Source organism: Rhinichthys klamathensis, unplaced genomic scaffold (genome assembly GCF_029890125.1).
Source record: "Rhinichthys klamathensis goyatoka isolate OS25496 unplaced genomic scaffold, OSU_Roscu_1.1 h1tg000254l_1, whole genome shotgun sequence".
Lineage (NCBI taxonomy): Eukaryota > Metazoa > Chordata > Actinopteri > Cypriniformes > Leuciscidae > Rhinichthys > Rhinichthys klamathensis.
This window is the reverse complement of record NW_026606776.1, coordinates 4,240,463-4,255,856: the sequence shown is the minus strand read 5'-3', so window position 1 is coordinate 4,255,856 and position 15,394 is coordinate 4,240,463. Positions and strand designations below refer to the sequence as shown.

The 15,394-nt window shown below is 38.4% G+C and overlaps 1 protein-coding gene across 2 annotated transcripts in view; it reads left to right on the top strand.

Moving 5' to 3' along the window:
- pkp4 (plakophilin 4) overlaps window positions 1-15,394 on the top strand; it is a 41,262-nt gene that overhangs the window by 19,593 nt on the left and 6,275 nt on the right. For both annotated transcript variants that reach the window (XM_056266795.1, XM_056266796.1), the window contains 11 exons: window positions 3,871-4,029; window positions 4,145-4,355; window positions 5,045-5,177; window positions 6,177-6,390; window positions 7,994-8,177; window positions 8,506-8,623; window positions 9,283-9,474; window positions 10,929-11,102; window positions 12,118-12,268; window positions 12,410-12,602; window positions 13,099-13,183. In XM_056266795.1, the coding sequence (XP_056122770.1) occupies window positions 3,871-4,029; window positions 4,145-4,355; window positions 5,045-5,177; window positions 6,177-6,390; window positions 7,994-8,177; window positions 8,506-8,623; window positions 9,283-9,474; window positions 10,929-11,102; window positions 12,118-12,268; window positions 12,410-12,602; window positions 13,099-13,183 (1,814 nt within the window). The remainder of the gene's footprint in view (window positions 1-3,870; window positions 4,030-4,144; window positions 4,356-5,044; window positions 5,178-6,176; window positions 6,391-7,993; window positions 8,178-8,505; window positions 8,624-9,282; window positions 9,475-10,928; window positions 11,103-12,117; window positions 12,269-12,409; window positions 12,603-13,098; window positions 13,184-15,394) is intronic.

The window sequence follows — 15,394 nt, the reverse complement described above, 5'->3', positions numbered from 1 at the left end:
GTTCTAAAGTACACTACCTCTTAAAGTTTTGGGGATAAGTTGTTTTGTAAATAAATTAATACTTTAATTCAGCAAGGATGCATTCATTTGATCGAAAGTGACAGTAAAGACTTTTACTTTGTTGCAAAAAAATTCCATTTCAAATAATGCTGTTCTTTTGAACTGTCAATTCATCAAACAAAATGCATCATAAGCAGTATTTTCTTTCAACTGTAATACTAATAAGAAATGTTTCTTCAGCAGCGTATCAACTGGGATTCAATTACATCACAGGAATAAATTACATTTCACAATGTTACTGTATTTTTAAAATAAATGCAGAGTTGACCATAAGAGACGTCTTTCAAAAATTGTAATGATCCCAAACTTATAAACAGTACGTTTAACAGCAACCAGTGATTTTCTAAATCAAAACTTTATTCTATAAAGTTTAAATCCATAAAACGATTTTCTCCTCCATCCTGACTAAGCCAGAACTCTTTCAAACACAATTTCTACAGCACTCTTGAAAAGTTACGGATTTAAGGACACAGATTTGATATGTGTCAAACTTTCTTAGCGTTGTATATGCATTATATTATACAAGGATTAGTAATGCTGTCACTTATCTGTGTTTGTATGCGTGTTTGGTTTGGATTATAAAATCTTCCGTGGCTTAAGAAGGTATTTCTTTCCTGAATATCCCCTCATGAGGTGAATTTTCAAAACATGGAGAGAAATGTGAATAACTAAGCATTTTTATTAAAATGTGAATTAAGCATTTTTCGGTTTAATCTATGACTCATACTGTCTCTTAAAACTACAAGAGCCACAGGAAGAAAACGTAACACATCTCTCGACATAAACGGATCAAAAGAAGACTCTGTACGTGGTGATGATCTAGGTGGGCGCCACAGCGAGATTGACACAAATTGGTTCTCATAAAAGTGCAAAAAAATATTAAAGTAATTGCTCCTACCCGAATGATCATAACCCTCTGATTACAAGATGCTGTGCGTGCATATATACGTTTGTGAATCAAAAGTGCTGAGATGCATTAATATAGGGCCTGTAAAGTATATTGTTTCAAAATCGTATTACAGTCTCAGTTCCATTTGCAATAAACATCCACATGAAACTGGAGCTGCATGGATATTGACTTGTGTGCGTGCGTGCGTGCACATGTCTTTATGCTTATGCTTGTGCGCTCTAGTGTCTTGTAGGATTACTCTCATGATAATCTCACATTCTGACTCTGGGATACTTCCTCTGATGAGCCCCACTGCCCCATTTAGGCCGTATTTCTCTGTAGATACATGCATGATGTAAAACCTTTGAAAACTAAGCTTTTAACTCCAAGCCCTTTTCAGAATAAACTATTGTTGAATTTGGAGATGTATGAAGTGATTAGAAATTTATGAAAGACAAACTCACTGAATTCTACATGGCTGTTCTAAGCCAGCGAGCTGTGGAGCTTTGTTCGCTTCACAGTTTGCTTATGATATTGCCAGTCTGATTGACGTGTGAGAGCCCAATTGAGGCATTTCTATGTTAATGTAACATTGACTCAAAATTCAGTCACTGTATAAAGGCCGAATAGGGATATTTCCTTATTCTTTTGGACATGAAGCTCAGTACCATGGTACTGTATTCTTTTAAGCTCCTTGGAGTACTATGTGCATTTTATAGTATTTGCATATGGTAATCATTCTTTACCATGGTATCAAGATTCTGATTCACAGGCTCTTCAGATTCATTTGGATTCTTATTAATTTAGTATATTGCCCAATTTGCTTACATATAAAATACATTTTCTCTCCCCAAGAGCTGTAAATTATACATCATTGCAGTCTTTCAGACTGATTCAAATTGGTAACTTGTCTTTTAGAAATTCATGAAAAGAACTGGCTTAAAAGAGTGATTTGTTTCAGAAATCAGGCTACACTGGTCATGCTGTATGTTTTTGTTTCACTAAAAGAACTGATTCTTAATGAGTCATTTCTTTACACTGGTTACATTGTTTTTGCATGCAGCCTGAAAAGTTCTTTCTAGACATTGATTCACAATAGACTGTACTTTTATTGCATCACATTCAATACAGACTGCAAACTCACTTTCACACTCATTCTTTGCCGTGGCGCTGAAGATTCAGATTTGGCAGAACTAAAAACATTTTTACGCAGTGCCTACAGTGAAAGTTTCAAATGAATATCACGATTAATCCGAAAAATCAAGATTTTTACCCAGCCATAGCTAATTCTACATTTTGGTACTGACAGAAGAAGGCACTGACACTGTAGACCAAGTGACCGTGGTTATCAGCTAATGTGATAAACTCGCAATTGCCAAATATGCCTATCGATACTGACTGGAATGTCTGTTCCAGCTGATAGTTTGAAGGCAGGGATCGAAGTTTGTCTGCTTAGGTTGTGGGTCAGATGTTTGCAATTGAAACTTCTGGTTTTGAATGTCAGTCTCACAAGGTTGCATGGGAATACATGCCCTACAGCTCTTAAAACACTTGTACTCTAATGAGCACACTCTACAATGTCAGTTTAAGCATTTGGGTTTGTCAGTAGTTTCAGTAATTATTCTCCAAGAGTTGGGTAATTGGGTATGCAATTTTGGGTAGGCGTTCATGAGCAAATCTATTGTATCCTGTTTGCCATGAAATTATGTGTGGGAGAGACCTTTGGCTAATTTGTCTAAATTGCACAATTAATTGTATGCGTATCTCTGATTGTGTCAGGCAAACTGACATTCATGTCACCAACAGCAACCCTACATAGTGCTGCCTTTCTTTCAGTATAAAAACTGTTTGCGGCTGAATACGCCTCGTACTTGATCAAGGTCATTATCTCTCACAGATACATCTAAAGGTGTGAAAGTCCAGTGGAGTGGTTAATTAAACCAAACTGTTTATAGAATACAACTTGCATCTCCAGTCCAGTTGAAGACTTCATTCCCCTAGTTAAGCACAACTCATTTCTTCCATATCTGGTTGTACAGACTGACTTTGCTGATGAACAACAATTTAATCAGTTAGACTAGCACCTAATCTGCACAAACCATCCTGGATGGAAATTCATGCTGCAAAAATAAAGGTTCTTTATGGGCATCTTTGGTTCCATGGAGAACCATTCAACATCCATGGAACCTTTCCACTGCACAAAAGGTTCTTTAGATTATTAAAAGATTCTTCACACTAAGAAAAAAAGTTGTTCTTTTAAGAACTGTTCGCTGAAAAGGTTGGCACACCACAGCTCCATAAGTAGATTCATAATTTGCATGTTCTCACCAAAAGTGATGTTTTTAGCCATATTCAACAGACAATCAAACCATTCACAAGTAGGCCCTTATATACATCAGGGTATTACATCACATGATTAAAATAAATTCTACAAGTCAAGCATACAGTATATACATGTTTAGATGCATATTACAAAAAAGCAAAAAACAAACATGACAACATCAAATAACTAGAACAACCAAATCTAACAATGAACATCATACTGCAACAAATTATGACAATCCTGCACCCTAGCAGAATATCACAAAAAAAATTAATACAGCCATTATAAAATATTAAAGAAAAGGGTGAATGCCACAATTTTCATTAAGACCATTTGATGACTTAGATAGAAGAACCATTTTGGCGTCCCCAAATAACCTTTTAGTGAACAGTTCTTACATGTCATCACTGCAAAAACTCTCTTTTGGAACCTTTATTTTTATGATTGTATTGTAAGCTGATTTTTTCAGTTGAGTATAATCTTTTTGAGAAATATTGTATAGATTGGATGCACTAATCAAAAGAGTGGGTTTGTCAGTTGTTTATTAATGTATAAACTCATGACATTGACCGACTGTGATTCTCTAATCTTCATCTAGGCTTGCAAACCTCTTATAGTCAGAACAGCCAGTTAGGCCAGGAAGCCCGCTCCCCTGACTGCCACGTCACACCAATATATGAGGACAGAACCTTCCAGAACCCTCTGTACCAGAGCCCCACGCACGGCTCCCAGAGCGCTATGTCCAGAAACAATACAGGTATGTGCCGAATGTCCGACACGCACCACTGCTGTCTTTGCAAACTCAGTGAATGAGGTCTGACGTTTCCAGTGTTAATCTTAACAGTGTCTGTATTGCGAACTCTCTCACTCAGGGTTTGGTACTTTACAAAGGACCACTAGTCAGTGTAGCACTCTGAGGTACCAGCGAGGGTTATTCTCAATGGGCTCCATGGCAATGCACTCTGACACCTATCACCCCGCCCATTACCGCCAAGCCGACTCGAACTACAACAGACACGCAGCTGCCGTCGACAACGCCGTCACACGCTCGCCTTCCATAGACAGTGCTCACAAAGATCCAAGGTGAAAAGCCGAATCGAGTCAACAAACGTTGCAGAGTGCTTCAAGAAAAGATTTAGGACCAGCTTTGAAATCATTGACATTTAAAACATGAAGAATTTACGGTAACGCTTCATTTTACAGTACGGTACTTACGTGTACTTAGTGTACTTACCTAGAAAGTACTGTCTAATATAAGGTAAGTACATGGGTTAGGGGTAGGTTCAGGGTTAGTACCTAGTTATTACCCAGTAATTATAATTACTATAATAAGTACATAGTAAGTACATGGGTAACAGGACTGTAAAAGGAAGCGTTACCGAATTTACTTGTAAATGAAACTTAGCATGTCTTCCGCATTATTCTACGGTAACTTGCATATTTGTTGTTTCTTTGTAATCATATTTCTATGCATGTTTAGTTTGCAGACAGAACGTGAATTTGACAGTAAATGTAAACCAGATCATCTGAGTGTTCATTCACATTTGAAGTGCATATTTTAATGACAAATGTGATTGGGGAAAAATAGAAGCTGGACCGATTTGATGTATCTAGTTGTTTGCCCTGATGCTAACATGTAAACACTATATTTTGAGTGAAAAGATTGGATTATTTTATTTAAATCTGCATACATGAATTTGTCAATGTGGGATATTTTTCATATTTGTATGTGTGTTGACATCTGTATTCTGTATGCCTGTGGGGGGTGTTAGGGAGTTTGCCTGGAGAGACCCCGAGCTGCCAGAGGTGATCCGGATGCTGCAGCATCATTTCCCTTCTGTCCAGGCCAATGCTGCAGCGTACATACAGCACCTCTGCTATGGAGATAACCGCATAAAGGCAGAGGTATGGACACACACACACACACACACACACTGCACTTAATAAAGCATTATTTAGTTGCTTTATGCACATTTATTTTGACAAAAATCTGTGTAGTGCAGGATGAGGCATCATTATTTATAATAACTGCAGATTTTAAATGTCCACTACTGTTCAAAAGTTCGGGGTCTTTTTCTAAGCACATTAATTTGATCACAGTGACAGAAGAAACATTTATATTGATTTCAAATACATGCTGTTCTTTGAACTTTCTATAAAAAAAAACCCCTGAAATAAATGTATCACAGTTTCCACAAAAATATTAAGCAAGCACAACTGTTGTCAACTGTAATAACAATAAATGTTTCTTGAACACCAAATCAGCATATTATAATGATCTCTGAAGGATCATGTGACACTGAAGACTGGAGTGATGATGCTGAAAATTCACTTTTTCCATCACATGAATAAATTACATTTTAAATATATAAATAGAAAATGGTTATTTTAAATTGTAGCAATATTTCACAATATTACTGTTTTACTGTATTTTTAATCAAATAAATGAAGCCTTGGTGAGCATAAGGCACTACTTTCACAAACAAAACCGACCCCAAACGTTTAAACGGGTAGTGTTTATCTGCTAAAGCAAGTGTTGTCAGTGATTAGGAGGACAATAGAGCAAACGCATCATATATATAGAAGTAAAATGGCTCACAGGGACTATGCATGAACTCAAACCAGTGAATTATTGGTTCATTTTAGTGAATCATTGCATTATGACAGTTCATTTAATGATTCAAAAGAATAAATGTCTGCTTGGCTACAAAGCTGCTTGTGCAAACAATGTGATAAATGTAGGGTTTTAACATTTCATGTTGAATAAATTACTGGTCATTACTGGAAAAGCTACAGTTTTTTGAAATAGCAGTTAAATGACTAGTACGCTATTGAAAAATGTTTCTACTTTTAGCTAGTTAGCAGAAAGAGAAGCACTTGCACACTGTTACTGTATGCTTCCAGGTGTGTCGACTGGGGGGAATCCGGCACCTGGTGGATCTGCTTGACCACAAAACCCTGGAAGTTCAGCGGAACGCCTGCGGAGCTCTGCGGAACCTCGTGTTCGGAAAAGCCACCGACGATAATAAAGTGTGTGTGAGGAATGCCGGTGGAATCCCAGCTTTGGTTCGTGTGTTGAGAAAAACTCCAGACTCTGAAGTGCGAGAGCTCGTAACCGGTGAGTGAGTATGTGTGTAGGGTCACATGACTGACTGACATAAGAGAGTCTTTCTTTTGCTCTTTCACTCCCTCTCTCTTCCTCTGTCTCACTCTTCCTGACTCGCTTTCTTTCGCTCCTGTGGTGATATCAGTTTGAGCTGTGAAGCTCAGATCAGAGATTACAGTCAATGGAACTCATGGCTGTGATTAATGTGGAGGGACAAAGTATTTGATTAAAAGCTGAGCTGACACAAACTTGCACGCACACACATTCTATCCAAGCTGGATACCCTAAGTATCGCTAGATAGATACAGGAAAATTCTACACTCCCAAGCAGTTTTCTAGACGCATAGAGTTTATTTTCACTGTCATTTCTCAAACAGAGGCAGCAGGTTTGTTCAGCAAAAACAAATCTCTCTTCTTCACACATACTCGCAACCACAGAGACTATTTTGTGTTAATGATCTCTATCCGCGGGATTTTTTGTTGCACTCCCACTGTCTTTTTACAGTTTTACTGCACTCCTCTGAATGTGTCTCTCACTGTTCTAATGAGCTATGTTAAATGATCAAGTGTGTTTTTAATTTCTTATTATACATAAAGGAGTTTTCATAAAGGAGAAAATTCTCAATGCAAACCCTAAAATAAACAATAACAAAAAAAATCTGCTCCCACGTCTACTGTAAACTGTCCAATGGCATGTTTTAACTTGATCGCTAAATGGATTTTAAGCATTTGGCTAAAGGATTAAGAAAAGTAATTGGCTTTTTTTCACCCTTCAAATTGGTAAGTCTGATAAATCACACAAAAAAACATTTTTAAACATGTTTTAAACATTAATTAAATTAAACAATTACTTTAAAGTAATTTATAATCATTTTTATTTTACATTACAAGTAATTTATGTGACTAAATTTCATAATAGGCGTTTAAATAATGTACGTCTTTATGATTTCTAAAGGATCATGTGACACTGAAGACTGGAGTAATGATGCTGAAAATTCAGCTTTGCCATGAAAATATATTAAAGAAAACCGTTATTTTAAATACTTTCTATGTATAACAGTTCTATCTAATAACGTATTTGACAGGATTGTTAAACAGATCGTAAACTAATGAAGTGCTGTGTGTGTGCTCAGGCGCTCTTAACGCAGTAAAAAAAAGTCACAACAACAACAAGCGCGGTTAACGTCACTTCAGAGTTCCTACTGGCGATGCAAATGCAACCAGGAAAACGTTCCTATGGGAAGCATTAGTTCTCGGGGGAACCACCCTGGTGGCTAGGTCCTAGAACTATCCAGTGCGAAAGCCCCTATAGTGAGCATAAGAGATGTAAAAAAAAAATCTTAAATATGCCTGAACATTTGACCGACATACATACAGTACATTTGTGATTTGTGTTTGTCTGACAAGAAAACTAAAAAATTTACTAGCCAGTGGTAATTCTATGTGCCCACAGAGGGTTTAAATAAGTAATTTAGTATTTATTATCTTTTAATTCATAAATGTATAATAGATTCCTTCATTTTATATTTAATTGGCACTCCTAGTCGTTCTCATTTAATACTATACCATTGCATTTGATGTTATTCTACTACATTTTGGGGTCTTGTCTTGACAGGTGTGTTGTGGAACCTTTCGTCATGTGATTCTGTGAAGATGACGATCGCTCGGGACGCTCTCGGCCCACTTACCAACACAGTGATTATCCCTCACTCCGGGTGGGGTGCGGCCCCTCAACGAGAGGACCAGAAACTCAAACTGCACTCGTCTTTGGTGCTGAGGAACACCACTGGATGCCTCAGGTAAGTCTCATGCAAATGTCCCCTTAGAAACGACCGGTCATGTGTACCAGCCTAATTATACAGGGCTTCCTTTTAAGATCAATTAATCAATAGTGGTTCAGATAACCTGCTGACTAGTTGATTTGGAAAATATATAGTTTTACATATCCCTGGTGGTAGCAGTATCACTCTTCAACCTCAGAGATGATCACTGTTTACATTTCTTTGTGACAAGGACTGTATTCATCTGAATCAGATTAACATTGTATTGTTGACCACATGATGCTGATGTGTGTGTGTGTGTGTGTGTGTGTGTGTGTGTGTGTGTGTGTGTGTGTGCGTGTCTCAGGAACCTGAGCTCAGCTGGAGAAGAGGCCAGAAGGCAGATGCGTTGCTGTGAAGGGCTGATTGATTCCCTTCTCTATATAATCAAAACCTGTGTAAACACCTCCGATTATGACAGCAAGGTTAGAGATATTCTTCTGATTGCGTACAGAATATATCTAAAACCATCCAGTTCTTATGTACAACATTGTATTGCATTGTTGCTATTATTTGGAACATGTTTGATATACTCTTGCCAGATATTTGACTAATTTTCAGACTGTATATGCGATGACAGCTGGGAACTGGCAGAGGCTCTTGTTGCTTATAAAAAGGTGTTACATGTTTTCCATGCCACTCCTCTAAGGGCCAAATAGTATTGAGTGCCCCTAGTGGTGGACCACAGCGATGTTCGGCTTCGGGTCTTTCTTTACAAAATCTTAGTCATAGCATGCCATCTGCTGGAAAAGCCTGGAAAAGATAATGTTTTTTTAATTATATTATTACATTTTATTTTACTTTTTATTTATTAATTAATACTGATAATAATTATTATAAACAGCTATTGTTATTATTTATTTAATTTACTAATTTAATTGAACCCTTTTCACTTTCTTTTAAACATGGAACACAAAAGGTGATTTTTTTTTTAAGAATATCCAAGACACTTTTTAATATAATGAGGATTGGGACTGCCAAGCTCCAAAATTACAAAATATTACCATGAAGTATCTTAAACACAGACCAATGACTTTACTTCTATACTTTTCCTTTCCCTTTTTCTTTTTTCCTGTGTTTTCAGATTGTGGAAAACTGTGTGTGCACTTTGAGGAACCTGTCATACCGTCTTGAGTTGGAGATGCCTCCGTCTCGGCTGATGGGAACTCAGGACCTGGACACGCTCCTGGGTCCGGACAGCTCCGGTAAGCAGGTCGACTACAGCTGCTGGGGTCTCAGAAAGAAGAAGAAGAAGAGGTCCTGGCAAGATCAGCAGGTGAACTCTCACTACAAAATCTAAGCTTGGATTCCATGTTCTTTAAAGCTTAAAACTGCTTCTGTGCTCTTTAGAAAAAATAAATGATAAGGGGTTGTTGGGGAGGGAAATTCACTTTGCAAATAGCTTTGCACAATGTTTCATATGAGGCACCAAAAGCTGTACATTTACAGGAATTGTTTTTCAGCACAGTCATTTATAACCTGAGAACATTAGTACATTTTAAAATTGGGATTTCTAGCCCTGGAATTCATTGAAATTAATAAAATATTAAAAAGTAATGGAAAAGCCTAGGACATTTCTAGGACCTAATCATAGCCCAGGACAACTCATTTTCATTAGCTATAAAATGTTTATATGTAGGTAAATTATTCATAGATTGTGAGTGCAATATTTATAAAATATAGGGAAACACCGGAATTTTAACCCCTGAAAAAAATTATCAGCGGAAAATGGCATTTTTGTTTTTTGTCCGAAACAGAAAAACGGCCGAAAATATCAGCCGAAGATATATGCTGCCCCGCCCCTCAGTGTTCAGCGTCCAGATTTCACTCTCGCTCTAGCCGTTATTACTGCATGGTGTGACACTCCGCTCAATAATACGCTCTGTGCACATGCTCAATTGCTCGCGGCCCATGCGAACGCTCCACTTATGTAAGGCTCTTGCTCATCGGAAAAACAAAGTCCGCTCAAATAACTATATACATTTCTATGTAGTAGTAGTATACTTGTTTCTGTTTGCAATAGCCCTACTGTGCTGTAACATGTTGTGGTAAAATGATGCTACCCTCTCGTTCACTGATGCGCTCCCCGCTACGCTCTGCTCACATGCTCTGATAATAATAGCTTTGTAGGACTATACTTTATTTGGACAATTGGTAAAAAAATAAATCTGTTAAATCTGATTCTGTTGCATAGAATATATATATATATATATATATATAATATTTCATATTTTAGTGTTACTTTCAATAAAAGTGTGGGTATTTTATTTTATTGGTTTGTATTTTTTTAATTCAGTATCATTGTTGAATTTCATTAAAAAGTCTAATATTAATACAGTTATGCAAAAAAAAAGAAATAAGAATGAGAAAATATTTTTTTCGGTGCATCCCTAATAAAATAAAATTATTGCTTAATTTTATTATTTCAAAATTATGTATTATTATTTTAAATAAATGTAATTATTTAAATTAAATTTAAATCTGGTAATAATGAACAACTAGAAACAGGACGTTCATTGGTCAAAAAGTGAGAAAGTTATGGATTGTCATTATATGATTATGTTTGGTATTGTAATTCATAATTACAATAAAATAAATTAATAAATTAAAATACTGTTAATGGAATTTTATGTTTACAAATGTTTTTTTTCTCCCTTTTGTATTTAACGCTTTATTTCAAATCTGAAACTAACCTATCACTCTTTGTGTTTGTGAAATCCTATGATGCAGTGGGATGGTGTGGGGCCTATTCCAGGATTTTCTGGAAGTCCAAAGGGGGCAGAGATGCTGTGGCATCCATCTGTGGTAAAGCCGTACCTCACTCTGCTGGCAGAGAGCTCCAACCCAGCCACGCTGGAAGGGGCGGCTGGGTCTCTGCAGAATCTTTCCGCTGGAACCTGGAGGGTAGGCTGCTTGTGGTCACTATACCATAAACTGAATTATACAGACACGGTGCTCAGAATAGAGCTGAATTATATGAATGTCTATAATTGGTTGGTGGATGAAGAATATGTCCTGCACACCCACACACACTATATGTCTAGATGTAGCTTCAAGGTTCTAATACAGCAACAGTTGTATTTAATTTTCTTCATTTGCTTCCCCTTTTAGCATCCTTTTGCAGTTTTCAGTCAGAACTAAGAAAAACGTTTTGATTTCATTACTTTTTCTTTTAATGCAACTACTGGTCGCACTGATAGGTGATAACCTTCTCTGAAATGTTAAAGGGGGGGTGAAATGCTGTTTCATGCATAGTGAGTTTTTTACACTATTAAAGAGTTGGATTCCCATACTAAACATGGACAAAGTTTCAAAAATGAAGTTGTAAGTTTGATGGAGTAATTCTGTTCCAAAAATACTCTTTCCGGTTTGTCACAAGTTTTTTCGAATACGGGCGTGTGTGACGTCAGAGTGGCCGGAATTTCCTTATACGGGTCTTAAGGGGACTTCTCCCGGAAGGGCGCGCGCGCATCTGTAGCCTAGTGCGTGCGAGAGTAGGGTTATCAGAGCGCTGGGCTCGGTCGGCTGCGCTGCAATTAAAAAAACGCGTTCTGTATGAACGAGCCCTTAGTATTGTTTAGATCCTTGTTCTGCATGGGATAACTATCTGATTGTTAGCCATGGTTTATTTTCGGATGTCACTCACAGCTTCCAGACGCTCTCAATGCAAAAGCTTCGCGCGCTCGTGTCGTGAGTATTTAGCTCCGCCCACACGGCACGCCTCCACCCGCTCGGGTTTTTCCGGAAAGACTCGGTACAGCCTATCTTTCTTTTATAAATATATTTAAACTAAAGACTTTTTGGAGATATGAAGGATGCAATACTACTCTATAGGTACTCAAGATTAACATGAGATTGAGTGAAACTGAGTGTTTCACCCCCCCTTTAAGATTCTTTTATGCTCTCTCTCACCATTCAGTTTGCGGCCTACATCCGTGCTGCCGTACGTAAAGAGAAGGGTTTGCCCATTCTGGTGGAGCTACTAAGAATGGATAATGACAGGGTGGTCTGCTCTGTGGCCACTGCTCTACGTAACATGGCTCTGGACGCCAGGAACAAGGAGCTCATTGGTCAGTCACTCAAACTTATTGCCATGAACTCAGTGCAATGCCTTACATTCCGTTTTTATTATACGTCGGATTTATGTGGCCATTAAAAACTGCATTGCATCTTCTAAAATAAATGTTTGCTGAATTCGGTTGCTTTGAAAGGAAAATACGCCATGCGGGACCTAGTGACCCGTCTCCCTGGCAATGGGCCCTCCCTGCTGTCGGATGAGACGGTGGCAGCGGTCTGTTGTGCCCTGCACGAGGTCACCAGCAGGAATATGGAGAACGCCCGTGCGCTCGCCCAGACGGGCGGCATCGACAAACTGGTTACAATCAGCCGAGGACGCGGGGAGAGGTACATACCTCCTTTTTATGGGCTAGTTGAAGTGGGCAGTTTTATGTGTTTATTACCTGTGCTTCCACTCATGTGATTTATCTTGCATACATGGGTAAAACATTTAGACAATTACGTACTCGTATTAGTGAACATCGTAGTAACATCAGAACTGGAGATATGCGCAGCCCCATAGCGGCTCATTTCAGACTAGCAGGCCATAATATTTAATAAATCTCTTTTGGAGCAGTATTTTTCAGTGTGCGGACTTCACACTTCTTTATTTTGTTTATTTCACTTAGTTGTCCTGCACCTGAGCCCAATTTGGGTGTTTGGGATGTGCACACCAGCTTTGTATTTATTGGCGTTGGTGCACCATTTCATAACCTAAAAATCAAAAGTACATTTAATATGATAAAAAAAAAAAAAAAAAAAAGAGAGAGAGAGAGAGCCTCTATGCTTTCTTTGGACCTCCTAGTGCGGGCAAGAATGTTTGAGCTCTTGTTCTCTGTTGCAGGTACTCCATGAAGGTGGTCAAGGCGGCGGCTCAGGTGTTAAACACTCTGTGGCAGTACAGAGATCTGCGTACCTTCTACAAAAAGGTACATGTTCTCAACCATTGCTGGGGTTAGGAACTAGGGGTGTAACACTTCATTGGTATGGATCAATGCATCGATCAAACGTCTAACGTTTTGATGCATCGATACCACACATAAAATATCGATGTACGGTACCTTTATTTTCATGCACTCCACATCCTCGCGTAACTTTTCTCCGCTGAAATAGACGCCTGACAAGATTGACTGAACCCTTTGTCACAAAAGCCGGTATTTTCCACTGTCATCACGAGTTCATGTTTTACAGCAGAAACGACAAGCCCCGAAAAGTCTGTTTTAGCAAATCAGTGCGCAGTATTCAGGTCAGGTGACAAGGCTGCTTGTCACTTTGAAAAGACGCGCTAGCTGAGAGGAGTTTCGTCAAAGCTGACTAAAAGTGATCGAGGATGGATTTCAGTGAACTTGATGAACCTGTGATATCTTCTTCGGGGTGTAAAAGTAAAATAAAAGCTGAAACTTTTTCACGGAATCTTGCTAAAACAGCACGTTTAGTGGTGAGTGAAAAGCTCTCTGTATTGCGTGTACGTTAATCACAACAACAAAGTTTGACAGGCGTCTATGTCAGCTGAGGAGATTAACGTTACAGATTAACCAAGTGTTTTATTATTAGTGCTGGGCAACGATTAAAATTTTTAATTGCGATTAATCGCATTGTTACGCGCAAACTTTAATAATGAATTCTAAAGTAGTGTATTACTCACTTTTGATTTAAATGTACTGCTATATACGCAAAAGTGTAATAACATGTGGTTTGCAAAAACTTTAAACAAATAAGGTGCTTTATACCAGCAGTATTCCCTTTACACAGCAAAAAAATATTTATTGTAAATCTCAACTTAAACATTAATGTAATCAAATCAAATATTAAAACAAAGCTATTTCCCACTGCCAGGGCATTACCTTTTATCTAGCTTGTTAAAACGAGTCCAGTTTTCTTGTTTTTTTTCTTAACAGGTATCAACAGGTGTCTTTTAGCAGCAGAAACAGTCTATGTAGTCAGAGGTCATGAGATATAAGTCGACCAACGTTACTTCTCTGATAGTAGCTTAGGTTTGGTCATGCCATGGTTTCCCTCATACACTAAGATTGCATTAAACAGAGGTAAAGCCCAATTTATACTTCTGCGTCAAACTTATGTCGTACCCTGACGTGCACCTCTCCAAAAATGTAACAACGCGTCAATTCTACGCGTACCGCAAGCGCTGCGATTGCTAGAACCGCTCCACGGGTTTCACATGCTCCCTCTGCATGTGTAATTGCGTGTCAACGCGGACAACGACGCAGAAGTAAAACCAACCAACGCGTAGTGTATAGCGTAAGTCCGACGCAGAAGTATAAATCAGCCTTTTAGAGTGAGGTGAAGTGGTCGAGCACAGGTGCAGCGACAAACGGGTGCGTTCTGTGAAACTGTTGCGGTCAAGCTCGCCTCACGCGCTCGCCTCACGCGCCCGCGCCCGCCCGTTGCCGAAGTTGAATTGTCTAAAAGGACTTTGATTGTCTATAACTTTTTGTACACGACGCGCAGTAGGCTACAAATCATTGGAAGAGAGACTGATCCTCGGCTCGCTGTTTGTGAGTTTCCAATATTTAAATAGTTATCAGGACATCAACAGAAGGGAATTAACATTGCAGAGCATCCCCGCTAAACTACACGCAGGCACATCAGGTAAAGTTATGTATAATTTTAATTTAAGTTAAAAAGACTACAGCTGCGTAGCGCACAGAAGCCGTTGCCATGGTTACTATCCATAGAGCGCCTGTCATTCACTCGCGGAGCGCTGTCTCCCTTTCTGTTCACCTGAGAGAACCTGCCGAAGCCCCTCCACTGCTTGTTTGGGTGGGTTATTTGCTGGCTGACCAACATCCCACCCCTCCTGTGATCCATGGTTTGACTGTAGGCCTATGTCCTATTCAGAGCCAGTGTGCAATGGACTTTCAAAATAAAAAAAACTGCGCTAACGTGCGATAAAAAAATTATCGGCATTAATTAATAAATGCGTTAACGCGATAATAACGCGTTAACTTGCCCAGCCCTATTTATTATATATCATAGCAAATACTTGGCTTTGTTTAACTCTGAAACATGAAATGTGGAGTTATCTGCTTTTGCCACACAAATATATATATATATATATATATATATAAAAATCCTTTCAATGAACTTTAATATAACAGAAGAGTTCATTTTCAAAAACA